Source organism: Leuciscus leuciscus (genome assembly GCF_965113295.1).
Source record: "Leuciscus leuciscus genome assembly, chromosome: 15".
In the NCBI taxonomy this organism is placed as follows: domain Eukaryota; kingdom Metazoa; phylum Chordata; class Actinopteri; order Cypriniformes; family Leuciscidae; genus Leuciscus; species Leuciscus leuciscus.
In genome coordinates, this window is record NC_138739.1 from 24,080,329 (window position 1) to 24,107,218 (window position 26,890).

The 26,890-nt window shown below is 38.3% G+C and overlaps 1 protein-coding gene across 1 annotated transcript; it reads right to left on the minus strand.

The window, feature by feature from the left end:
- Nucleotides 1–2,566: 2,566 nt before the first annotated feature.
- On the minus strand, nucleotides 2,567–21,755 carry adarb1a (adenosine deaminase RNA specific B1a). Its single transcript, XM_082137698.1, has 11 exons — nucleotides 21,269–21,755; nucleotides 17,943–17,969; nucleotides 15,506–15,574; nucleotides 9,961–10,898; nucleotides 8,995–9,109; nucleotides 8,743–8,911; nucleotides 7,936–8,087; nucleotides 7,656–7,824; nucleotides 6,212–6,393; nucleotides 5,946–6,124; nucleotides 2,567–5,827 (listed from the first exon to the last, which is right to left on the minus strand). Exons 1-11 carry the CDS (start codon nucleotides 21,366–21,368, stop codon nucleotides 5,651–5,653), a joined length of 2,277 nt encoding a protein of 758 aa, XP_081993824.1. The 5' UTR covers nucleotides 21,369–21,755; the 3' UTR covers nucleotides 2,567–5,650.
- Nucleotides 21,756–26,890: the final 5,135 nt, after the last annotated feature.

Consider the following 26,890-nt stretch of genomic DNA (forward strand, 5'->3'; position numbering starts at 1 on the left):
TTGATTACCATTTGTATGATCATCAGAGCTTTACAATACCATGTAACTATGGTTAGTGTAGCAAAACAATGGTTAATTTGTGGTTACCATGGTTTATCTAGGCTATATTAACCATGTTTACCATGGAAAATTTCACATTGGATTCTACATTCTTAGACAGAAGCACATTTCTTCATCCTGACATGTTGAGCAGGTAGATCAAGTTTTCAGCAGCAGGTGAAAGATTAATGATGCTCCATTAACTCAGGTAAGATGGTGTCTGTTGTTCTCCGGTCTGTTGATATTAAAAGGCCTGGAAGGTCCATTAAGTAGTTTAATGGCGGCAAATCGAAGGAATAAACGAGCTGTGACAAATGAATCGAGGTGCAGAGGTTTCTGGATTAAAGACACTGGCAAATCAATGTTATCAAAACAGTGTAGACCAACTCATTCACCATTGATTTACTCTAGAGCTTGACTAAGGCCAGCTGAAACTTAATGATTGTTATCGACTTATACATTGAAGTTGTTATAAATTGAACTGTTTATGGATTTTAACTATGTTTAGTTCTGCAAAATACAAATTGAGCCAATATATTGAACTTTACGTGCTTTGTCTGAGATTTCGGTCATAAGTACTTGAGTCAATTTTCTTTGAGGTAAAATGCTTTCATCAAAAAGCCCCTGACATATTTTTTTTTTTCACACTTCAAATCATCTTATCTCACCTTGGCAATTTGAAGCAACCAAAACAACTGACATGTTGTGCTCGCATACAATGCCTTGAAATTACGCTCAACAAAAACTGTTTAAGTGGAGTGAAACGCACCACTATGACTCCAACGACAAGGGGAGAAAGAGCACAGCTTTTCTCTTTTTACACACTTCACCTCCTGAAAGGCAATTTGGAGATAAAGGTTGAAGCTGGAAGCCATGAAAGGCGTCTAACGCTAATCCTGCCTCACCTCGAGTCTGATCGAACTCTGAAAATCATCCGCAGATCTCTTGTTTCTTCCCTAAACCTTAAATACATCCACACAGTTCACACAAACGGAGGGCAGCTTTCTTCTTCTCGCACTGGAAGTTCTCTGAAGCTAAAGATGGTGCCGACAGATGGTGGAAGTTTTTAAAGTTTTGATGGCCGATAAGCTTACTTTATTTTGTTTGTTCAGGTTTCTGTGAAGCGCAGAGATGAGGCAAATCCTAGCCGGGATTATCTCCCACTTTCTCACCTTGCACAGGTGTGGAGAGCTGATATGGTCCAAACCCACATGCTCCCGATGCACCATGGGTAGAAGAGGGACAGCTGTGAGAGGGAAGCCACAGGTTTGTACGGATTATCAAAAACCATTCTCTACTTTCATACAAAGGGCAGAGGAAAAAATAATGGCTTGAGAATACCTCTCCTGTCTGAAATTTAGTTTGTTTAGGATGCACATAGTATATGGGAAAATATTGTTCATACTTCCTTGTTAAGCAAATGCAAAACTATCTTTGCAGTGAAATTACTTGCACACACTGTAAAAAAAAAAAAAAGTGAAAATTATTTTCCAGATTTAGTCAAAATGAGATAATACACAGTGACACAATCAAATCAAAAAGACACCAATGAATATACCAATACTAATAATAATATACAGCTATAAATTCTATAGGTTAAACAGACATGTAGAGGTCAACAGAAACTGCAAAACATGTTTTGATAAACACAAACTGGACACAAAGCGTATTATTCAAAAATAAATATGCCCTTAAAATCAAACACTGAAATAAATTAATATATTAATATCACCATTAATCATTGATTAATATTACCATTTAAAAAAAAAAAAAAGAGTATTTCCTCTTCCCTTTAATTAAAAGTTGATTACGATTTTATGGTTATTTACGTTTTAATATATTACTATTTCCATTTAAGTCCTACTGCTGTAAATATTTAATAAATTGCTGTTATTGCATCTCCATATATATATACATATAAAAGTGTAAACAATGTTTCACAAACATTATACAATATTGGAAAATCATTGGTAAAATTTGTTGTAAGCCTGTAAAACACACTTGTAACAGGATACAAACATGCTTTTAGGACTCGCGGCTGAAAAATGTTCATGTAAAAAGAGAGAAAACACTCCAGAATTTGAATTAAAGGAGTCACGGATAAAAGCACTTTAGACGAAAGTGCCATTGTTCAAAGCCCAATCCGGCACAACAAGCCTGCGAGCTCAGATAAACACAATTTCACTCTAGTCACTGCGATTACCACACCGCTAATCGCTTCATTTTGCCTGTCGCTATTGCGGGTACACAAAAGGTCATAATTTAGTGGAATTAGAATTCAAGAAACGAATCCACTTGAAACTCTTTTGTTCTTAAGAACGCAGAACACTGATAATGCTTTTTAATCCCTAATTAAATTGTTTGGGTATTTAAAAACTTTCAAGCTTTCAAAAGTCGGTACAATTGCACACAGTGCTATTTATTGGAAATTAAACAACTTTCAGGATTAAGGAAAAACCTTTCTCAATGTCCATTATGTTTGGTGTTATTTGGGAAACATGAGACAAAAGATTGACGAACCAAAATAAACCACAAAGATTGTGACGGTTTTATTTTCGTACAGTACAGCCTTTTATTCTTTTCTTCTCATGTGAAAACTCATGCAGCGTTTGAGTCTTTGCTTGGATGCAGCACTTAAAGCAACTTCTGATTCCGGCCCGGCAGAACCAGTTCAAACCGAATCCATGCGGGACTCTAGTTCAGACAACATAGAGCAACCTGAATTGCAGAACACTGTGGCATCATGGGAATTTTCCAGGACAAGTTCTTGTATCGACATGACTAAGTTAAGTTCTAGAGTTTATGATAATTCTAGATCTCCTGCTGAGCAGAGACTAACAAAATCCAACAAAAAACAATAAAGGGCCGCTCCCAAATGTTGCTCTCAGTCTTCTGAGAAGTCCACACTTTGGTGATGTAATGCAGCATAGACTGTTGGGTAGAAACCCGCAGTGAAGTTCACACCAGCGCTTTGCAAAAGTGTGCACTGCGGCTTCAAAACACTTTTCTGAATCATAAACGGTCTTGTGTACTTCATGAACACATGCAAACAAGAACACAAATCCACACAGAAGGGCCATTTTGGGAAAGACCAAAGTAACCGATATGAAATCCAAAGCAGTTTTCTGGAATCTGTAACACTGTAATTTAGTATTTACATAATTACAATCATTGAAAAACATCTGATAATCAAATCCCTCTACCACTTTTTTTTTTTTTTTAAATCAAATTTCTGATGATACAGTGATTGGTGTCATTTAGTCAATAAAATAGCTTTGCATTCTTAACATTAAATGAGAAATTGGGTGACAAAATAATCCATTTAAACAGAAAACTAAATTGTTAAAATTTACAGTTAAGTGGAAACATAGTTTTAGACAAAAACATACACATAGAAAAATACATTTTCAAATAAAATAAAATAAAAATGTTCAATATCTCTAAAAGACGCTGGGTTATTGGATTTGACCTAAATGCTGAGTTGAGCCTGTTGGGTAATTATGTTAGATTATTTTTAGCTACGCATGGACTGGTTAATCAGATATTGGCCGATATATAATTATCTGAGTTATTAAACATCGCCTGATTATTTAAACAGCCAATTTATGTTCTATGAATCAAAAGGGATGCGTGTAGTTGCAAAACGCATCTCTAGCTTGGTAATTAATAGCACTTTAATCGCAGTTTGACTTATTTGACTTAAAGCACCTTAAGTTAGCTAAATGTGGAAAAGATACTATAGAGAATAAAATTATTAATTTGTATTCTTATTTATGTACTGAATATCAGGGTGTTTAAAAAGGTGGCAGTACCACCAAACTATAGATATCAGAAGATATTGTTCTTATTCATCCAACATCGGTGAATACATATTGTATTGCGCAATGTTCACAATGTTGAGTATTTTTTTGCAACCAAGCTGCTGGGTTATGACAACCATAATATTTATTGGTTTGTGTGATCGATCTTTTCTGTCATTTAAGGTTTGTGAGACATAAGGGGCTTTAGCACAGGAGGAACCTTTTTATAGTTCCTAGAACTATTGGCGGAAGTACCAGCTTTTTGGCGTGTTCGCACCACAGGAACTGGGAAGGATTTTGGTCCTAGGATCGTCTTTATGGGGAACTAAATTAGCTCCTACTTCAGAGTAGGGTCTAACCCAGCACAATAGGAACAACCAGTGACGCAAGTACACACTGATTGGCCGTACGCACGCGAAACACCAGCACCCGACAGGGGAACATTACATTCTCGGGGAACCACCCTGGTGGCTAGTTCCTAGAACTACCCTGTGCGAAAGCCCCTAGAAAAACTTCTGTAGTCTCACATTATACTCTGAAGCAGTCAACTTATTTCAAAGCAGCAGAGTAGGAAACCTAACATATATCATGTCAATTCTAAGAGTTTAGCCTGTTAACTGTCACAGGATTGCACTTTTAACTTGGCATCACATATTTTAGAAATCGTCATAAATTAGGCATCATTCGAAAGCTTTAACATTCCAAATTCATCATGTGAAAATGTGTTGCAATGGAAACGGTTCTTGAAAACCTACATATTTGTGGTATTAACTTCAAATTTGGAACACAACTTGGCTTTGATTTTCTAGCACCTGTAGAGTCTTTTTATAAAGAGGCCAACCTTAGGTCTGTATTCAAAAGCATTCATGAATTACAACCATTTATGTTTAGATCTATGCTCAAAAAGGCAGTCAACAATTTAAAATAATTACAGAGGTAAAATGAAGCGGTCTTGTCCACACTAATACATTTTTGTTTGATAATGCTTTTTATCTCCGTTTTGGCCTTCCGTCCACAATGAGACAGCGTTTTTGTCAACAAAGACTGAGCTTTTTGAAAACGCACTCCCAAGTGGATAAATTTGAAAACGCATTTTTAGTCATGTGACGCATATTGTACCAATACTGTAGATATCTATGGTTATACCGGCATTGTTGTGCCTGCAATATTCTTTCTTTTAGTGTTGCTAAAGAGAAATGTTCCTTTGTACAGTCTTCATATTGCATTCCTACAAAGATGACTGAAAATGTACTCACAATTGCTGTCCTGCGGCAAAACATGATAACAATTGTGTTTTAGACCATGCGATTTTGAGTGCAACCTGGACGCAACACTGAGTGGTGGGATATTTTGCTAATAAAATGATCGTGCCAGAAGGAATAGCGTGAGAACTTTATTATGTCTGCTCTCTCTGTATCATTTTGTTTCACGTTTCAATGTGGATGAGCAACTTTTGGAAAACGCTTGAAACAAAGTGTGGACAGGGAACGTTTTGAAATGAAAATGTCGTTTTCAAATGTATTCGGATAAATGTAGACGTAGCCATAGTCAATAGGGTTAATTGTGTGGGTTTGTTTAGCGCAACGTGTTGTCCACCTCTTACCCAGCGCCAAGTTTCCAGTTGGGTTCTTTTTAAGCCCGCCATTTTTTTGAGTGAACATAAACATGCTATTATAGATAAAAGAAAATGAGCGACTTGCAATAATAACAGAAGCAAAAGAGTGACAACTGTGGAGGTTAGATTAAAACCTTGCATTCCATGTAAATGTACAAAAGATATTTTGCAGACAATCCCTTTCCCTAGGTTTATCTTAAGGGGTGAGGGAAAACTGGTCTTGTTCGATGGGCTTTTCAACCCACGCTCCCAGTCCCGCTTTGTTGAAAGCTTTGAAGAGAGTTTGTTTAGCTGCGTGATACTCCACTGCCGCTTGTTTTGCCTCGTGGTAGGAGCCCGGACGAGATCCTCGGATCCGCAGAGTCTCACTGAGCTGAGAGAGGTAAATGGATATTGCCATTTTAATATACCAAGTTACCATATTATTTAAAAATCAATCCTTGGTTGTTTTGATTTATCCATTATCGTCCTCCTTTAAAGAAATGCTTTACCTTGGCATACAGACAGACCCAGCGACTGTAGAGGACATGTTTGCAGAGGTGAGACTGTCTTCCAAGGTCATCTTTCCCCGTGGTAGCGTTAATGATCTCCAACCCCTGATCTCCGACCGTCCAGTTGACGCTGAAGTTGGGAGCTTTCCCAGGTTGCCTTGCTTCTGCGTTACTAATACCTGCAGATGAGAGAAGAAACAAATGTGGTTGGGCAAAGAGCTGAAAAACTTGTCAAATCAACCATTTATTCATTCGAGATGATTTACCACTAAGAAGGGGTCTGTTAAGGGTGAACGCCTGGGGAAGATCTTCCATGTCTGCGATGCGCTGGTACATGGCTCTGGAAAGATGGTCGGCATGGTACAGACTTCCCAAAATTAAGCTGGAAAAATAGATGGGTTCTGAAAAGTAACTCAGAAGAGATCCCTGCACTCCGAGCACGTTCCATCTACAAAGGCAGAAAGAAAACCCGGAAATGTTATTGAAAATACAGGTGTGCACCTGGTGAACCTTGTTCATTGATGATGGAAGGAAATAAAGTCTTCGTATGTAAGCGGTTCAAAATGAGTCACCCCCTGTGGACATACAGCATGATACTTATGTTGCAGAACAAGCCACAAAGGAAAGAAACAACATCCTGATTTCGAGAAAAAGCACTAGCACAGAGACGCATTTACGGCAACCATTGAAATGATCGGAAAAATAACACCTGGGGTTTATAATCTCAATCACTGTAATTTCTTCAAGGCTTTTAAAACAAGTTTTTTCCAAAGGTGACGCATGAGATCCGAGCTCTCGAAAAGCCTAAGCTCACAGCTGGATGATAACGACCGCGTTTAACTGGAGTGGGATTCTTGGCATCCAACATGAGGCATGCGGATGTGTTTGCGGCAGCAGGCTTCCCTCAGCAGGACGGCTGTTTTTTGGAGGCCATAATCAGAGTCCTAATCAGGGTCCAAATGCCCCTGCTCCAGGGAGCCCCCCGCTCTGGAGAGAGCTGAAGTGATTGGGGTTTCAGAGCCAAGAAGACAGCCAATCAGCTGCTTTCTGAGTGCCACTGGATGCATGCGACAGAATGCTAACGAGATGGACGGGAAAAAAGTGAGACTGTCATAGGAAGAGTTCTACATTGAGTGGATAGAGGATAGGTGTCGACACAAAAGTGGGCCACCTGATGTCAGCAGCTTATTTTTCTCTCAATACGAATCATCAACTGAAGCTTCAGCCGTTGTTTACATAGAAAAAGATGTCTAAACTGTGCATACTTCAAAGATAGAAATCAAAAAGAAACGGTTTTAGCTTAAAACATGAAAAATTCAATCATTTCCTGATGGATAAAAACAAATCCCACTCTATTTTTTTTCTTGAAATACGTCACCATATGGAATTATTCATGTCAACTTTTCCACTTGTCTTTTTTATGGAATATTGCAGTATTTATTATAAATTATTTATCTGTGCACATCATCATCCACAACCATCCAGTCAATTCCCCATGGACAAAATCAAGCCCCGTCCTACATTTTTTCTAGTTCAGGAAGCCGTTTCATTCGGATATAGGTCACAATAAGGAAGAAAAATCACCACTTCCGTTTTATGCTGACTTAGAGTAAATTAATTTGAGAGAGGCAATTGAGAACACATATTTTGTATGAAAACAATGTTAATGGTTCGCAGTTCTACTTAATTTCTCTATTGATGGCACCATACCTTGCAATCTTGTCGCTACAAGACATAGTTAGCAGTCGTTCTCCTTGCAAGACCCCATCCCAGGTCTGAATGGTGTTACTTGTACGAACGGGTATCGTACCTTCTCCAGACTCAATCTTGGTTCGCAGTTGGCCACGGGCCTTGCGGTTTGGATGCCGATCACCCTGGTCTACAAAGAAAGAGAATAGAGTTTAGTTTACTACTTTTTAAAAGCCCGTCCTTATTTTAATGCAACAACAAAATGTGCGAATCCATCCACCCGTCATAAAAAATGGCATACCTTCGGCAGCAGCCTCATGAGGGGAGAAAATCCGGGCGTCTCCACAGGGCGACGTGCTGATATACAGATGGAACTGAATATCGTTTTTTAGCCGGTAGCCATGTTCACTGCACCATCTGAATATGGATTTCTCATGTTCTTCAGTGCTGTCGCTACAGAGAAAACACACACACACACACTTTTGTGATCTATTATGCCAACAGAGGCCATTAAAAGGGCTTTGAAATGCCTATAATTGAAAATAGGTCCTTGGCCTGACACCCATCTCATCAAATCTGTCATTTATTATTTCACAGTGAATAAAAGGTCATGTCTAATTGATTAAACACACATAAAATAATTTAGCATATCCACAGGCTAGTGTGAATGATGTTAATTCTTAATGATTAGAAAATAAATCATTATTAGACAGTTTTACAAGCACCCATAAATTATATTATTTCATTTTTTTAAATATTTATAATTTAAATATTTATGCATTTATTACATACTATAATTTTAACTACATTAAATTAACAATAAACTCACAGCCGTTACATAACAGCATGCAAATTTGTATATATTTGCATGCTTTTTTTAATATATATATATATATACACACACACACACACTGTATATACTCACACTTATATTTTATTTATTTATAAAACATTCATTCAATAAAAATGCATTATTGCATTTTATAAGACGTAAGAGATGGATGTGTGTGTGTGTGTGTGTGTGTGTGTGTGTGTGTGTGTGTGTGTGTGTGTGTGTGTGTGTGTGTGTGTGTGTGTGTGTGTGTGTGTGTGCGTGCGTGCGCATCACCTGAGGAAGTATTCTAGCTGACTGTACAGGTATCTGAGGAGGGAACGGCGTGCGATGATCTCAGCATGGCAGTCGTTAAGAGCTAGTCCTCGATCACTCATGTACTCTCCGTTTATACACTTGGTTCCCGTGGTGACACAAATCACCTGAGCATCTTTCACATCCGTACCTGATAAAATGGTCGACGGGAATTAGCCGAAGAGAACATCTTTCTAGATCAACGTTCCTATCAGAAGTGTGCATTGTGCTTACCGGTTGTCATTACAACACCTGAAAGGACTTTCCGCCGTGCATGTGGAGACGTGAAGTTGTCCGTCAGCTCGCTGAACTTTTCCACAACCAAACGAGAGACGGCGTCTGCGAGGACCTGTGGAACCCACAACCGTAACTGTACAAACATCTCTTATCAAAACGTACAACGTATTTGTGTAAATTCCAAATTCAAAACAATACATGAAGTTGTTACTTTTAAACGGAGCACGTTCCATTCGAAAATGGCTGACAAAACGCGTTTTTAATGCTCGATCTCAAAAGAAATGAATTGCTTGACTGACAAGACTTTTACTGAAAGATCTCTTTAGACAGAAAGGTGAGAGTGATGCGTTTTCTTGTTTGAGAAGTGCTCCTGTATCTGATTTTAATTAAGATTCTGTTTATTCTCTTCGGTTGTTATCAAGGGGGAATGGGAGGGATTATGTACAGGATTAGCTAATGTGTAAATAATGCTGTGTACACTGCCGCACCGATTAAAGGTTTAATGCTTGACTTCATCTGAAATCCAACTGAAACGTTCGTGTGTAGATTCTGATTTAATTAAAATTGTTAAATGAAGACTGGCAGAAGCTTTATAAAGGACAAATGATGGTTAAGCAAAGCTACCGAAGCATAGCATTTAATCGCATTAAAATTGCTTTTTCAATATCAAGCATGATAAAATGCAGAGGGGTCCAATGTATGTGGTCTTATAGAAATTAACTGAATTCATTTATGGCGTAGTCAGTTATGTGCATCGTAGTCTTAGCCCATTATATGAGGTAGTTTTGACAGGTCATTTTGACATTGTAACCATTTAAAAAAAAAATCATAGACATTAAATGAAAAAGTTATTCCAGAAGAGTGACGACTGTTTTTAGCTGCTGTGTGTTGGTCATGTCAATGGGGAAAGTAGTACTGTAAATGACAACCCCTAATAAAAAAAACGGGGTACATAGTTCTCACCTGAGGCAGGTGTAGCTGAAGTCCCTCTCTAGGGATTGGCTGTCGAGATGGTGTCTGGTCCAGTTGCATGTTAAAGAGACCTGACAATGCCGCTTGGGCTGCTCTCGATTTCGCCAGTTTTTTATTCCGGCCGGAACCTTGGAACATCTGCGTATCCACAGTAACTGCCATTATGAAGTTCTTGGCATGGCTTTCACCACTCTCAGCCACAAACTCATACTTCAGTCCCGGCCGAAGCTCATTTAGGATCATCACAGCATTCTTGCCACTGCCTGTTGGGGGCGTTGTGAGTGCAGGGGGTAGTGGGAAAGGAGGATGTAACCTGTTGTTGTTTTTCAGAGTCACATAGAGAGGGTATTTGTTTAGAGAGCAGAGAGACCCATTGCTGCCGAGACTCAGGTAGAAGGGTTCATCAGGCTGTGCGGGCGTCTCAAAACCGTTAAAAAGCATGTCTGGGAAATCAGCTTGATCTGAGGTGAAGTCTGTGTTAACGGTCAGCGTGCGACCCATCGCGAGATGAGCTTCGGATGCATTGGGGAACTGAACAAAAGAGCGCAGCGCTTTTTCGGCTGCATTCAGTTTGGCTTTCTTCTTTGTTGGGCCGGAGCCCTCAAACAATTGTCCGTTAACCTCAACGGTCATAACGAACACGGGTGCATGTACCGGCCCCGTCTGCGACAGAAGTTTATACTGCAGTCCCGGTTTGATTTCATTCAGTTGCATGAGAGCATTTTTCGGCAAGACCGGCCCTTGCGGTTTCCTGCGCTTCTTGGGGCGGAATTTGGAGTGTCCGTGGCCTTTATTGCCCTCCTCCAGTGGGCGTTTCCTGCTCAATCCCCGAGCGCTCCCATTGGCTACGTGAGGCCCCTCCCCCAGCGCTTCCTTGGAGGAGAGGTTGTCCAGGTTGCGGTTTTCTTTAACGTCCATGCTACACGAACCTGTGATGTCCAGAGAGAGTAACTTACAATGCCTTCGGTGCAGGACCTTGTAAATGTAAAATTTAGAGATTCTTTCATCTTTCTTTGTAACTGGATGGAAATGATACAATCGTAAAAGTCAATCTAAAATTTTTTACATCAAGACAATATTAATATGGTTTTAAAAATATTAATATTGCTTTCAGAAGCATTTTAACTACAGATGGAGAGCTAATTGCCTTGTTAATATGACAATAATTTTGTTTTTTAGATCATACTTAAAGCACACTCTAGATATTTACACAATTTCCAAAAGAAAAAGTGATAAATATCTATATAATATGTAACAGGAAAGAAGCAAAACTACCAAAACAAGTAACATCAAACCAACCAGTTGCCAAAGCTGATGGAAATGAGGGTAAATTCTCATTTATAACATCCTGCAGTAAAAGCACAAGTTACTCCATTTGGTGCTCAGGAAAAATACATTTATAGGAGAGAAAACAGAGACAAGAAACTAATGAAATACATAGTGCTAACAGAAGGTCAGTATTAGATATCAGTTTAATCCAAATTGAAGCTCATTTGGGACAATCGTGTCATTTGTTTCTGACGAAGTGTCATTATGGTCTTCCCAAATTTCTGATTAGTGATGCATTCTGTGGTGATGCGAGCCTCAGATGCATTGGGAAACTGTAAAGAGTGCAAGCATTGTCCGCTGCATTTATCTTGGCTTTCTTCTGCGTTGGGCCTGTACCTCATCAAGTTGCGTCACAGAATGTTTAGGCCAGACCAAAACTTTACAGGCTCTTGGAAAGTGGAGTGGACATGACTTTGGTTGTTCCTGGAATCTTTGGTGGAGGATGTACACATGTAGCTACACAAACCTGTGATGTCCAGAGAGTGAGCAACTTCGGTGCAAGAACTTCAAAAGATTTATTCATCTCCCTGTAACTCGATTTAAATGTTGTTATCTTCTAAAAATCAATGGCAAACAACACTAACAATTATGCAGGTAAATGTTTTACATAATATTACACAATATTACATTAAACAGGTCATATCATGAAAAATCAAGTTCAATCTACTATTGAAGCATTTTTGCTCACTCTGCAACTATCAAATGCATGACCGCCCACGATTACATGTCAGCGGAAATTTGGTATTCAAAAACTTGACCTGTATGATGAGGAACCGCAAGGTAAAAAAAAAAAAAAAATTTATATAAATCGCAACCGGTTATCATGCGGACATGAGCATAAACTTAAAACATGCTGCAGTACAATACTACTCAGGTGCTTATGACAAAAATAATGTGAATAAAAGACAAAAGAAAGAGAAAGTGCTGCCTTAAGGTTTAGACTGTTGAGATCAATCTAAGGAGTTTCCCTTTCTCGCTACTATAAAGTCCCATTAGAGGACAAAAAGCTGTTTGCTGTGGCTCTGGCCACTCTCCACCAAAAGTTTGCACTTTAGTTTGATTGTTTAGGATTCTCACATCATTTGTGGCACTGTCTGGAGGACATCAGGCAGCGCCAGTGTATTTAGAAGCAGGTCGGGAAAGTCTACATGGCTTGAAGTGGCGTGTGGCAATGCCATGGAGAAGTGAGCCTCGGTTTCACTAGGAATCTGTAAAGCATGCAAGGCATTTTTGGCTGCATTTCACTTGGGGTTTTTTTCTTCATGCTGTCCCTTCCTACAAACAGCTGTCCTTTAACTTCTACAGTCATGAAAACAGACTTCTACAGTCAGGCCCCATCTGAGACAACAGTTTGAGCTTCGGTCCTCATCTCATCTCGTTCAGTTGCACAACGGAAACACTGGCTCTTGTGTTTACCTGTGCTTCTTGAGCATCATTGTCGAACAATCGTGGCCGTGGTTGTTTCTAGTCTAATCCTCATGGATCCCCAATGGCTTCTTTCATAGTCTGTCCAGGTTGTGGTTTTCATCCATGCTAAACAAACCTATGATGTCCAGAGAAAGTAACTTTGCCTTTTGATTCAGGAGCTTATAATGTTAAATCAGTGTCAGAAAGAGACTGACAAGAGATCTACTGGAAGGATTGAAGGTTGAGACGTATAGGAATCAATGGTCAATCTTAAGGTGCAATCCCATCTCCTTACCTTGAAGACCCTATTCGTAAACCTTTAGTGCAATAAACAAGCTCAAAACAAACAGCACATGGAGACCATGGATGAATCTTCAAACAAAACAGTTTAAACACAACCAGTAACCCAAAATAATGCTTCAAAACTCCACACAGGTATTCTGTTGGAGTGTGAGAGTTTATAATCCTCACCAGACTGAATCATCACACTCCAATTTCAGAGTTGTCAACAACCTTCACTTCACTTTTCCACTCCACTGCCTGTCTACAACTTGTCCTCCTGGGCATGGTGTTAACTTCCTGATCATGCCCCCTACAGACTGTGAACCAGTGCACAGTACCCTCAAAGACAACAATCAAGTGGAAAATACGTAACAGGATCTCACTGATAGAGTGGAAAACCAGCAGAAGAGAGCAGAATTCAAGGGCTGTCACTATTCTGTACATCCGCTATTCTGTACACCGATTACATTACTTGGCCTCTGACACTGTCGTTTTGCTTTTTTATAAAAAATAATAACCGTTTAGTTCAGTTGGACAATGGGCGCTACAATTTACGGACAATGCTTCAATGCTCCATTTAGCACAAGCTGCAGGGTCGCATCACAGTGCAGCAGGAGTCAGAGGTGGACAGTAACAAAGTACATTTACTTGAGTACTGTACTTAAGTACACTTTTTGAGTATCTGTACTTTACTTGAGTATTATTTTTTCTGGAAACTTTTTACTTTAACTTCACTACATTTGAAAGACAAATATCGTACTTTTTACTCCACTACAATTCTGTCAAGGTCCTTGAGTAGAAAGTAACATCAGTCAGTGGATGATTTTGGTTGCAGGGGTTGCATTTTGGTTGGAAATGAAAGTCGGGTTTACGTCAGAACCCTGCATCTGATTGACATCAGAACCCGACGTCAGATTGACGTTGGATATTGATTGAAAATGAAAGTCGGGTTTACGTCAGAACCCTGCATCTGATTGACATCAGAACCTGACGTCAGATTGACGTTGGATATTGATTGAAAATAAAAGTAGGGTTGACGTCTGAACCCGACTGATGTTGGTACCTGACGTCAACCCGATTTTCATTTTCAACCACAATACAACGTCTGTCCAATGTTGGAGATCAACGTCAATCTGACATTGGATTCTGACATAAACCTGATTTTCATTTTCAACGTTGGGTTTGATTTACTAAATGCACATTTTGTCACTTTTTTGCACACTAGCTTATAGATAACAGTAAGGCGAACATATTCATACTAAAAGCCCAAAAACTTTAAATAGGGCACTATTTGAGGGAACAGCCATTTGGGTGTCCGAAACCATTGTGGACGTTATTGAGTGCACTTATTCAATCTCACATTCAATCCCACTACTGGAACTGTGTTCTAGAAATAAATGTGATATTGATATGAGGGTATGCAGGCATAGATTCAGAGGCATACGGTACTTTAAGTATTACATACAACAATGCAACAATAATAAAACAATGCATTGACATTTACTTTTTACTTTTGATACTTAAGTATTTTTAAAAACGAGTACTTCTGTACTTTTACTTAAGTAAAAATAGGTCTTTACAACTTTTACTTGTAACGGAGTAATATTTGACCAGTAGTATCTGTACTTTCACTCAAGTAAGGAAGTTGTATACTTCGTCCACCTCTGGCAGGAGTCAGATTTCATTATCACGTGACAGGAGTGAGGAGAGATGACTGACAAGACGATGGCGGAGGATTTGGTACGCAACAGCAAAGACTTTGACAACAGATCCTGAGCGTCATTGGCTGTGCATAAGCATGCGCATTATAATTACCTCCCAGAACTGTCTTACACGACTGTGTTCCCAAACAGCAGGCATCCGCCTACGAAAGCAAGATAACTTTATGTGCGCTCTGAGGCGGCAGTCATTTAGGGGAAATGCCAGGTTTACAGGAAATGACGATTTTATTCTCTTCGGCTCACTGGATGGAAACGGTGCTTTATTCGCTAATGTATTACGCGATATTCCAATTTTGCGCACAAGTCAAATTCGTAACTTTGGATAGAAACATGGCTATTGACAAATACCTTATTTTGTAAAATGTGCGGTCAGCACCGACGTTCCTACACGCGGAGTATTTGGGATTATCGTAATACTGTGTAGTCACAGTTTTTCCCCAAAATATAAAGTATAGCAATACTATATATGACTGTTCACTTATTTCCCACATAAGCACCAAGTCTCAATGCACATGGAAAATTTGTGGTAACTGCTAAGCCACAGCCATAACAAGAACTGATGAACGAAAAGATACCATGCTGAACTTAGAATTAGGTCTTGAGGATACTCCTTCCCATCTTCCACTTACAAACAAATGCAGTTTGTGCAAAAAATATTGGCGCCCTTTGCAACTCTTTTAATAACGCAAAATCAGAACATTGTTGAAACTGAAACATCTTTCCACATAAGAGAATTTATCCACATATGAATTTCCAGATAGATGGAGGTAGATAAGCAAAAATGACAAAACACTCACTTATGCGTTTCTCCTCATCCACATCCAGACTGCAGAACTTCTGCTGGCCCCTGGGCCGCCCACTGGCTCCTATTACAGAGAATCGAAGGGAAGGACATTTAAAATTCATCTCTGATCATGATTTCTGCTTACTGAAGTCATCTGTTCCCACTTACACCCTCCGCCTGCTCCCTTAATGAGGCTAATTAACCAGCTTTAATGACGGGAGACAACTAATGTGCAGGTGCAATTATTGCCCAATTAAATGCTAACATTCCCCTAATGAATCAGGGAAAGAGACACTTTGAGAAAATAGTCACTTTCAGCACTCGAGCTGAGGCAAGAAACAAGTTCAGAAGAATTAGATGTCTGTTGGGGAGGAACAGTTCTCCGTTTATTGGATCTAATACTTGAACATGCTTTAAAAACCGAGGTCATACCAGTTAGGAGGAACATCAATGAGGAAAAAAAAGAATAGCAGAAGATATTTTACAATCACTTTTCTCTAATTCTCAAACTTCGCCACACCTCTGTAGCAACATTTATGAAATCTTTTGAAACAAATATTGGCAGGAACAAAATAACCGAATCCAAAGGCAGGGAGATATGAAAGTGTCTGTGCGGATTGGCTTGAATGAGGATACGGCCATCAGTATGAGTCTTTGAAGGGGCTGAGTGAAGTGGATACAGTCGATAAGAGACTCTGTGATAAACAAGCCTGAGAAGCTCGATAAATCATGAAAGCTATTAAAGCGAGTGACATGTGCAGGCACTTCAACAGAAGCTTTTTAAAGCCGATATACCGACACTCAAGACATAAACACCATTTTATTTCCTGTCATCTCAAGTTTTCAATCTTTCCGAAATGTCCCATTTGATGCCGGACTGAGCTGAGAAAATGTTTCAGGTGAACAAACACGAAATCAAAAGAGCTTCCTCTTAGGAAACATTATGCATGCAAGAACTGGAAAATAAGGTGTTGGGAGTTGGATAAAATCATATATTCTGAATGTGAAATCGGTCCACATTGCACTCTGAGATAAGTGCACCTGCTCGTTGATGGCGATCACCGATTGATGTTGACGACGGTAAAATGCCATAAAAGAAGGGTTAGCTGTGGCAAACCTCGTGGAAATGAAAGCCCGTGGAATAATAGGAAGCATTTCTCACAGTGTGACGCCTGGCACATTAGTGGTGTCGCTGAATTAGCCGACATCACTCACCATTCAACATCTGTTTTAATCTTATAATTATCGTCTCTAGATCTTTTACCACAATTTTTCTTCTCGCTTTCAGTCAAATTGGAGTCAAACTGTATGCAGTGATATCTAAACTTGCTTGTGACTCTGAAACTGAACTTTCAACTTGAACTTGTAAACTTCATCACTCTTAAAGTTGAAAAAACAACAACACTTGGCTCTCTTAACGGAGCGTTTAAGTTATCAGCTATTAGCGACGGGCATTACTGAGTTGAAATGGCATTGCAGACACTTTTAGCATGTTGGAAACTGCATTTGGTGCTTTAAAACAGCACGGGACGTTGCATTAAATGCCACTTGTTCAGCACCATGGAGAGCTGCGAGCTAAGAAAGATGAATTCAGTACCACGGAGAGCAGCCGGCTTTAAATGCACAGCGGGTCTTTCTGAGTGAAGGGTAGATGTACGATCATAAGACGCAGCCTGAACGCGAGCAATACTTCAGCTCTACGACCCTCCAGCTCATCAGGAAACACTATGGGAGTGAGAGAGACCAAAGGGAGAGCTGAAGAAATGCAGATAGGGATAGAAAGAGAGATCTGGACAGAGAAAGGTGTGCGTGTTGGGAGTGTGAACAGACTTTCACTCTGTTCCTGTGCAGATAGAGAAAGACACTTGGCCTGATTCTCTCCAAGTGTCAGCAAAAGTAAAGAAACAAACTTTCAGAGTCAGCCTATAAGGTATTACGGTCCACAACTAATATGATTTGTCTTGGATTAAAGGTAAAGCCAAGCATCACAAAACAGAAATGCTAACTCCTTCAAACCAGTTGTCCATTATTCTGCACCAAACATTGCTTTGTTTTGGCTTAACCAATGGTGTGATTTTGGGGTGTGGCTATATGTTTGGCTGACCAATGGCAGAGAGGTACAGTGTTAAGTAAACCTGTTTGAAAATATCATAGGTTTTCTGTTTGGTGACACTAGTGAGGCAGAAATTACATCTGAAAAACGTGGAAACTTGAATTCAACCCTACAAGTTATTTTATGATTTCCTAGGTCACTGAAAAAACTGAACATATGCTTTGAAGTCTCAGAAAGCGGTCTTTAGAAATGTGATGTGTTTAAAGTGCTGCTTTATGGCCAGAGCTTCTTTAAACAATAAAGTGCATCAAATTGAACATGCATTATTTGACAGTTTGTTTAAAAATACATGAAAATTGTACATATATTTTTAATAGACACACTATATTTTCCCTACCATCATTCATTGTCTTGCTGATGATCCCTGTGGAAGCAAAAATAATTATATTAGTGACAGATCAACATTCAATTTAAATTTCATAATATGAGTTACTACATAATACATAATATATTCACAAATTAAAACATATATATATATATATATATCACACTATATAAACTATATATATATATCAAATGCAACAACATTACTGATAAAGCAGCAAAAAATTATGCATCCAATATAATGTCATTGCTCAGCTTTGCGAATGTGTCATAGCCTCTTTAAACTTGGAGTTTACAACGGTAACTGCAAGTCATCAAATAAAGCTTGCCATCTTTTAGACAATTAGCATCTGCCAGTATTGCCATGTCTTCACCACATGACCTGTAAAATTTTTATGACAGCATTCGTTTAGTGCCGACTCCATAGGGACTCAGTGGGCAGCAGCAGGGCTGTGTGTCAATCCGTAAAGCTAATCAGGCGATTCCATAATTTAACGCACATGTACTGAGACATACACGCCAACAATGAGATAGAAAGAGAGCTAGGAAAATGGAGTCAGATATACTTAGACAATGGTGTGAGTTTGGGGTGGCACGTGGTTGCATTTTTCCGAGTTTACAATGTATAATATTTAACATTCAATGGAAAAAAAAGGAAAATAAATTATTTCAGTCACCCTCATGTCATTACTTTTTTATGTCGAACACAAAAGAAAACATTCAGATTATTTTTTTATTTTTTTTTATACAAGTCAATGGGGTCCACTGTGATGTTGTTTTGGACCCCATTGACTTCCATTATATGGACAAAAACAGTTGAAGCTTTGTTCAAAATATACAATATATATTTTGAAAATATACAAAAGTCATACCGGTTTGAAATGCCATGTGGGCGATTATACAACATAACTTTTTTATGTTTGGGTAAACTAGGAGCAAACATCAAAAAAGAAAAGAAAAGTGAAAAGCCACCATTATCCTCAATGCATGAAGGAGTGTCTAAAGGAGCAAACACAGGTGCCACTGATGTTACAGATGAGAACAGGTGGGATAGATAACACACTTTATCAGCAAAGCTCCAGAACAGACCACATGCCACGGAGACGGATTTATCGCAAAGTCCATCAGAAGGGAAAAGGGGGAGAGAGGGTGAAAGCGAGAGGAGGAGACAGGTGGACTGGACACGGTCTCGGTTTTGGCTGGTCAAACCTGAACCGCTTGAGCTAATGTTGAATTTATCCCCCCCTCCAGTAGATTAAACTCACAGTCCGTCCCCCAGGACTTCACTCCACTACACTTGGTCTAGAGGAAATAGGTTTTTTTATCTCCATGTTTGAGCATGAGAGACGATGGCACAGGGTGTAGAAACGCATAAGTAACCATGTTTATCTAATTTGCTGTGCCCCATTTCTGTTAAAAAATTTATATTTTCAACCAGGCATCCAAAAGCGAATAACTTCCCGTGTGTGTGTGTGTATTTTCACCCAGCCGATGGCAGAATGTCTGCAATCCTAGCTTTAGGATTAGGATAGAGCGCAGTCAACCGATTGTCAAAAAAGAAGAAGATTGTAAGCACTATTTTCCAAAGAAATCAAGAACAACTTCTTCAAAACCATTTCAGTAAAAAATTATAATTCGCCAAAATAAATAATAAAGTAATACAAATAAATAAGTAATTATATTAAATCGTATAAAAAAAAAATATATATATGTATTAACGTTTTTGAATTTCTTTATACAATAAATGTGAACGGGTCAATTCGTTTAGTAAAAATCATCATTACACTTTATCCATTCAATTTGCCTTTAGAACCGGAAGACTTCAAACCTGCAAAATTACTGAAAAATGTGAAATTCCCATAATCTGAAACCAGGCTTCTGAGGGTTATAAATGCAATAAGAATAAACATTTCCACATTCTTTCTCCCTCAAAACTACAAAAATAATCATTGTTAAGGTATCGTTCAAACGAATCAAAACATGCCATTACTTGTGATTCCCGTCCCTGCTTAATATCATTTCAGCTGCGAAATCATTTGCTTAACCACCAAAGAAGCCATTGCCATTGTAAAGGGGAACAAAGACAAGATCATATCAAAAGGCAAAGTTAGTTTTATACTGTAACAACTGCTTATTAATATCTCAGGAAGGATGTCGGTCCATCAAAGCATCACATATCTGCGGAAGTGAATTAAAAGGTTATCTTTTATCTTAATTCTAACTCAATTGCTCATCTTTGGACTCGCGGCTGCACTGGACTGGATTGGCGGCGTAACCATGGTGAGAGATTAGCAGCGTGAAGTGGCCGTTCTAATGAGACGGATTAAACTTCACACATGAGGAGCTGTCTGAATTGAACCTGCTATCTTCCGCCTTCAGCACCGACACGACAGTCTCAAGAAGAGGGGGAGAGAGAGAGAGAGAAACAGTACATGAGCTTTTACCAACCTCGTCTAAGGGCAAGACGCAGGGGGAAATAACGGTTGACAGCTAAAACACACCAGGTAGAAATAATGCAAGTACTAGTCTGAGACTTGATGTTGTAACTAACAGTTATTTGAACTTCTTCAAACATCTTTTGTCCAATGAATTTCCATTAATACATTACTGGATTTTTAAAAAGTCATTTTATGTTCACCAAAATAAAAAATAAAAATAGCGGATTAAATGTTTAAGAGCCGAGCATAACTTAAAAACATTTTATAAAATGTAAAGGTATTTATTATTTATTAAAAATCTACTACAGACATTTCAGTGGCTTGAATATTTATATTAATTTAATAGAAATTTTATAAAAAAAAAATAAAAAAAATGTCATGGCAGTTGGAATCACATTTAACTTTTATTTGCGTTATTGATGCCGATAAAATGTACTGAAAATAATAAACAACAATTTGTGGTACAAACAGAAATCAAGTATACTCAACTCAAAATAATTATGTTCGCTGCACAACAACTTTTTATTATCAAGAGAAAAACTATTTAGAATTATATTATTTTTCCAGCCTCTCAAATCACAATTTTAAACATTTCAAAAATGATTTAAAAACTTTCCTTGACCCTGAACCTTGTTTAACTACATAACGGCATCGTTGACAAATCGCAAATAAAAGCGACGCAAACATTACTAATGGATAATTTCCGCAAACAAAAATCTACACATCACAAAATAAATACAAATTTAAAGGATTATTTATGTGTAGTTGAAACAAATACATCTAACAAAACAAAATGTGCCAAATGTTTACAGTAAACATTTACGAATGTTTACATTTCAGAACTTAGATCCAGAGCGACTCAAAGTGATTTAGCCTTTATGTGGAAAAACAAACAGATTACCTTTGCGTTCGGATCGTTTTTTGCGTCTTCTCTTGAACCTCCTGCGAACGAGGCAGTAATACGCGCCCATGCTTTGAGAGCAGCTCTGACACTGAGCCATAGGGAATCACAGGATCTCTGTCTCTCTGGAGTGAGGGGTGAGACGGAGGGAACGAGAGGGAGGAGGAGAGCAGGAGTGATGCTCTGTGGAGAGGGAGGGCTGACGGGACTGTTATAGGGCTGATGGTGGGATGTACCTGCTGTGAACTCTACTAGTCACTCCCTCATGTCACTGTCAGTTCAGCATTCAGCTTTTTTCCTTAGTCAGAAGCTTACAGAACACCATTTACCTTCAACAGAAGTACCTGTTATTTGACCATTTTTATTATTAATAGTCACATTTTTCAATAAGAATTTTTTTTTTTTTTTTACGTATGATTCATTTTTAAAAGAAATATATTTAGGTTACATTTTACTAAAATTTAAATAATTATAATAATTTATTAATTATCTACATTTAATGTTAATTAAGATGGTTTATTATAATAACATATAATAATATTTTATTGAATATTGTATTGATTAATTTTATTATACAATTAATGAAAAACAGTATTGAATTTATTTGTCATTAAATAAAATAAAACAATGTGTTCTTTTTTTAGACCATTATTTAATAAATCTTCAGTAAATATCTTTAATTTCACCAAGCTGGGGTGATTATAAAAATTAAATATACTTTTTACATAAATAAATAATAATAATAAATGTATTTAATAATTAATTAATTAATTAATTTTAAATACATGGAAAAGTTATTGTATTTGATCAATTTCATTAAAATTAATGAAAAAATATAAGGTTTCTTTGTAACCGTGAATGGTCTTTTTAAAGTTTCTTTGATATTAATTTGGATTTGTGTGTAAAAAAAAATCCCTAAAGAACTCAGAAAAGCGGTCTTATACTAAATGCTAAAGGTTCTTGCAAATACAGTCAAATAATTCAGTCTCTGATGTGTATACGTACACAAAGAGCAGGAAAAACTCGATACACATTTTAAGGCAGAACGAGAGTAAAAGGTGATGTCGGAATACCTACAAACTCAGTGCGATTAGCAACCCTCTGCCTCCCTCTGGTGGACATTCACTAAAACGCGCCACAGTTGATAACTGACATGCATCCACAAACAGGATTACCTCCACTCAACTCACCAACAAATGCAAAGTATAGAAACCAGGTAATCAGAGCAGCAGATTACTGTATATTTTTGCATATGAAGTTGTATAAACACATGAAACCCACCTGTACGTTTGCCCTCCTTTTCTGTACAAGCCTTACAGTGTTAAACCTGTAACAAAAGCACAGAGGTATCAGCATTTTGACGGTACAGCATTTTGATCATTACAGTTGACGGTAGCCATTGACTTCCATATTAGAAAAAATATATACTATGGAAGACAATGGCTAGCGTCAACTGTCTGGTTACTGACATTCTTCAAAATATCTTCTTTTCTGTTCAACAGAAGAAAGAAACTCATACAGGTTTTGAACAACTTGAGGGTGAGTAAATGATGATAGAACTTTCATTTTTGGACGAACTATCACTTTAAGACGTGGTTTGAATGTGTTGAAATCTTAAACGCACTAGCTAAATGCTGCCAGAAGACGGCGCTGTAACCTCAGTGTGAACACAGGGTGAACTTCTTGTGTCCTCAAACTGATGTCTAATCATTTAGAACATTTAGAGAGCTGTGATGCACACTTTTTAAGGAAACAGACACAAATAAACAGATACACCCAAAGAAAACAAAATATCATCACAAACATTGTGTCGCTCTTTATATTCTGTATGACAAAATCGAAGAGATGTGTCAAATCCAAAAGTGTTGCCGAACTCTCTTTCCGTTTGTCGCGTTTGTCATGCTGTGAAGCTCCGCCCACCCAAATCTCAGCCACTCCATTGACAGCTACGCAACTACCACTTTGATGCTTCAAAAAGTTCATAAAAATAGTGACATGTGAAGTCCAAGTATGTTTTTTTGGGCATCGGCCGTCGGTGAAAGAGGGAACTCTGATTGGCTGTTCAGCTTAGTGAACGAGCTTAATGAACGAGCAAAACAGCGAGCAAAGAAGTCAAAACGGTACAGATAGAAGGCTGTTCTAATGTTACGTCATCTTACCTGAGTGTTCCTTGGCAAATATTTCAATATTAACATGAGCGGAGTGGAATAAAGAAAGTGTTTAGCAGCATTGATATTCAAAACGGTAAGCACGCACTGCTTTGTTTACGGTTTGTGTATCTGCTTTTTTTTTTTCGACGCAGGGCGACAACACAGTTGGCTTTCATCAGCACTAGTTCTTTGGCGTCGGTTTGGTGTAGAGTAGTGAACACACACTGCAAACCATGTGTACGCACACCCGGAGCCCGGGGACTGATTGGGTGTTAGGGCCTTGCTCGAGTCATTTCCTGCCCGTATTGAGAATTGAACCCGCAACTCGCAACCCAGACTGGGTTACCAGTCTGACTCTCTAACCATTAGGCCACAACTGCCCCACTATAGAGATAAAGAGATACTGCCCCACTAAAGAGATCGTAAAACTAACACATATGAATTGAGCGGTTTAGTCCAAATTTTCTGAAGTGACTGAGCCTGGGTTCTCCCCGACTGAGCCTGGGTTCTCCCAAGGTTTTTTTTTCTCCATTAGGTCACCTGATGGAGTTTTAGGACACCATTAGGTCACTTGATGAAGTTTTTCGGTTCCTTGCCACTGTTGCCTTTGGCTTGCTCAGTTGGGGATATTTTGGGGATATTTAATTTAATTTTATCAATCAATAAATTCCTCTTGAAACAAACTTTGTTGTATTATTTTAATTTAATACTGTGAAGCTGCTTTGATACAATCTGTATTGTGAAAAGCGCTATACAAATAAACTTGACTTGACTCAACCGCTTAATATGATGAACTGATTGAACTTAGGCTTTTATTCACATTTAAACATTGATCATTGAACACAAACAGAAGCTGAACCGAACCTGCTTGTCAGTATAATGGACGTAGGCCAGTAAGAGCTGAGCGTGTTAACCTCACTCCACTGGCCTCGAGAGGTGCGCTAGTGGCTGCGGTCTTTAGCGTCCTTGGTTTGAATCCCGAGTAGGACCAGTTACATGGGAACAACCCTAATTCGTTCTTGCTGAAGCTCAAACGTGCTGCGTGACATGAGAATGAACCTCATTGGTTCTTGCTGAAGCTCAAACGTGCTGCGTGACATGATAATGAACCTCATTGGTTCTTGCTGAAGCTCAAACGTGCTGCGTAACATGATAATGAACCTCATTGGTTCTTGCTGAAGCTCAAACATTCTGCGTAACATGATAATGAACCTCATTGGTTCTTGCTGAAGCTCAAACGTGCTGCGTAACACGAGAATGAACCTCATTGGTTCTTGCTGAAGCTCAAACATTCTGCGTAACATGATAATGAACCTCATTGGTTCTTGCTGAAGCTCAAACGTGCTGCGTAACACGAGAATGAACCTCATTGGTTCTTGCTGAAGCTCAAACGTGCTGCGTGACATGAGAATGAACCTCATTGGTTCTTGCTGAAGCTCAAACGTGCTGCGTAACACGAGAATGAACCTCATTGGTTCTTGCTGAAGCTCAAACGTGCTGCGTAACACGAGAATGAACCTCATTGGTTCTTGCTGAAGCTCAAACGTGCTGCGTGACATGAGAATGAACCTCATTGGTTCTTGCTGAAGCTCAAACGTGCTGCGTGACATGAGAATGAACCTCAGTGGTTCTTGCTGAAGCTCAAACATGCTGGCGTAACATGATAATGAACCTCATTGGTTCTTGCTGAAGCTCAAACATGCTGGCGTAACATGATAATGAACCTCATTGGTTCTTGCTGAAGCTCAAACATGCTGGCGTAACATGATAATGAACCTCATTGGTTCTTGCTGAAGCTCAAACATGCTGGCGTAACATGAGAATGAACCTCATTGGTTCTTGCTGAAGCTCAAACGTGCTGCGTGACATGAGAATGAACCTCATTGGTTCTTGCTGAAGCTCAAATGTGGTGTGTAATACACCATTGGTTCTTGAAGCTCAAACATGCTGAGTAACACGAGAATGAACTTCATTGGTTCTCACACGTCAAGTGAACATGCTTGAGCTTCCGTTTAACACAACTGATGTGTGAGTTGATGAAGGTGTATATGTGAATAAAAGCCTAAATTGAATATGTTCATCATATTAAGCGATTGTCTCTTCATAAATTTTGGACTAAACCACTCAATTCAAATGGTTTTTTTTTTTTTATCTCTCAAAGTGTCAGTTGTGTAGCTGTCAATGGAGGGACAGAAAGATCTCAATTTCATCAAAAAGATCTTTATTTGTGTTCTGAAGATGAACGAGAGTCTTACGGGTTTGGAACAACATGAGGGTGAGTAATTAATGACAGAATTTTGAACCATCCTTCTAAGTTATTAAACTTAAATTTAACGCTAATTTACCTTCAAAAACGCATTGATTTAATTGTCAAGTTATTTAAAATATATATCAGCATCAAATATGTAGGTGAAAAAAAAAAGGTTTGTAAAAGAAGAATTGTAGGCCTAATTTGAGAAATTTGGGTTTGAGTTCATCGTGACATGAGTTACATCAGAGGAGAAGAAAACCTCAAAAGACTTTCAGTTATGATTGGCTGTCATGTCCTTGCGTAAGCGTGTTAGGTCTAAAATAAGAGACATCCAGTTTCACATCATGTACTGGATCTTAGTATGTGCATTTTGTGTTGTGCTTCACTGTGCTGAAAGGGAACAGGAAGTCCTAGAACCGTCTCTTTCATTCAGACTAGAGGATCTGTATATGGACCAGACGTTAAACGATAGCTGAAGCAATACTGACGTAGAAAAAAAAGACAAATGAGTTACTAAAAGTAATAAGACAAAAGTTGTGATCGCTTACAGCTGAAAAAAATCTGATTGAACAACACAGGAAGGGCTACCAAACATATTTGATATATTCTTAAAGAAAGAGTTTCTCACTGACCTCTGAGACACGGTAAAAACTCACACACAATAAAACACCACCTGCTGCGATAAGAGCCCACATATGTGCACCAAAAAAAAGGAACATGATCTAGAACAAGTACTGACAGGACATTTTCCTCACAAACTATGCAGGAAAACAAATGTTTGCCTAATTGAATTATGTTGAATTACTGAATTATGTTGTTATTTTGAGACATAGCTCTCATGTGTGGTTACATACAAGGAAAAAAGCAAAATATTTAATATTTAGAACCGTTAATAAATAGATGCCGGTCTCTTCCTTATAACAATAATAAACTTAAAATTAGATTTAAAAAATAAATAAAACCATTTAAATAAAAATATTACAATAATAATAATAATACAAATGAAAATAAATAATACTAATTTAAATAAAAAAAGTAAATTAAATTAAGTAAAAAATAAAATAAATAGCTGCAAGTTTCAATCGTAGAAAAATATATTAGCTCATATACGGTATACAAAATGATTTGACAAATCAAACTATTTTTGATCCTTAACATGTTTAACCCCCATTTCACCTACACAAGGTTGGTCGGATATCTGTGAAATTCCTCGCAGACATT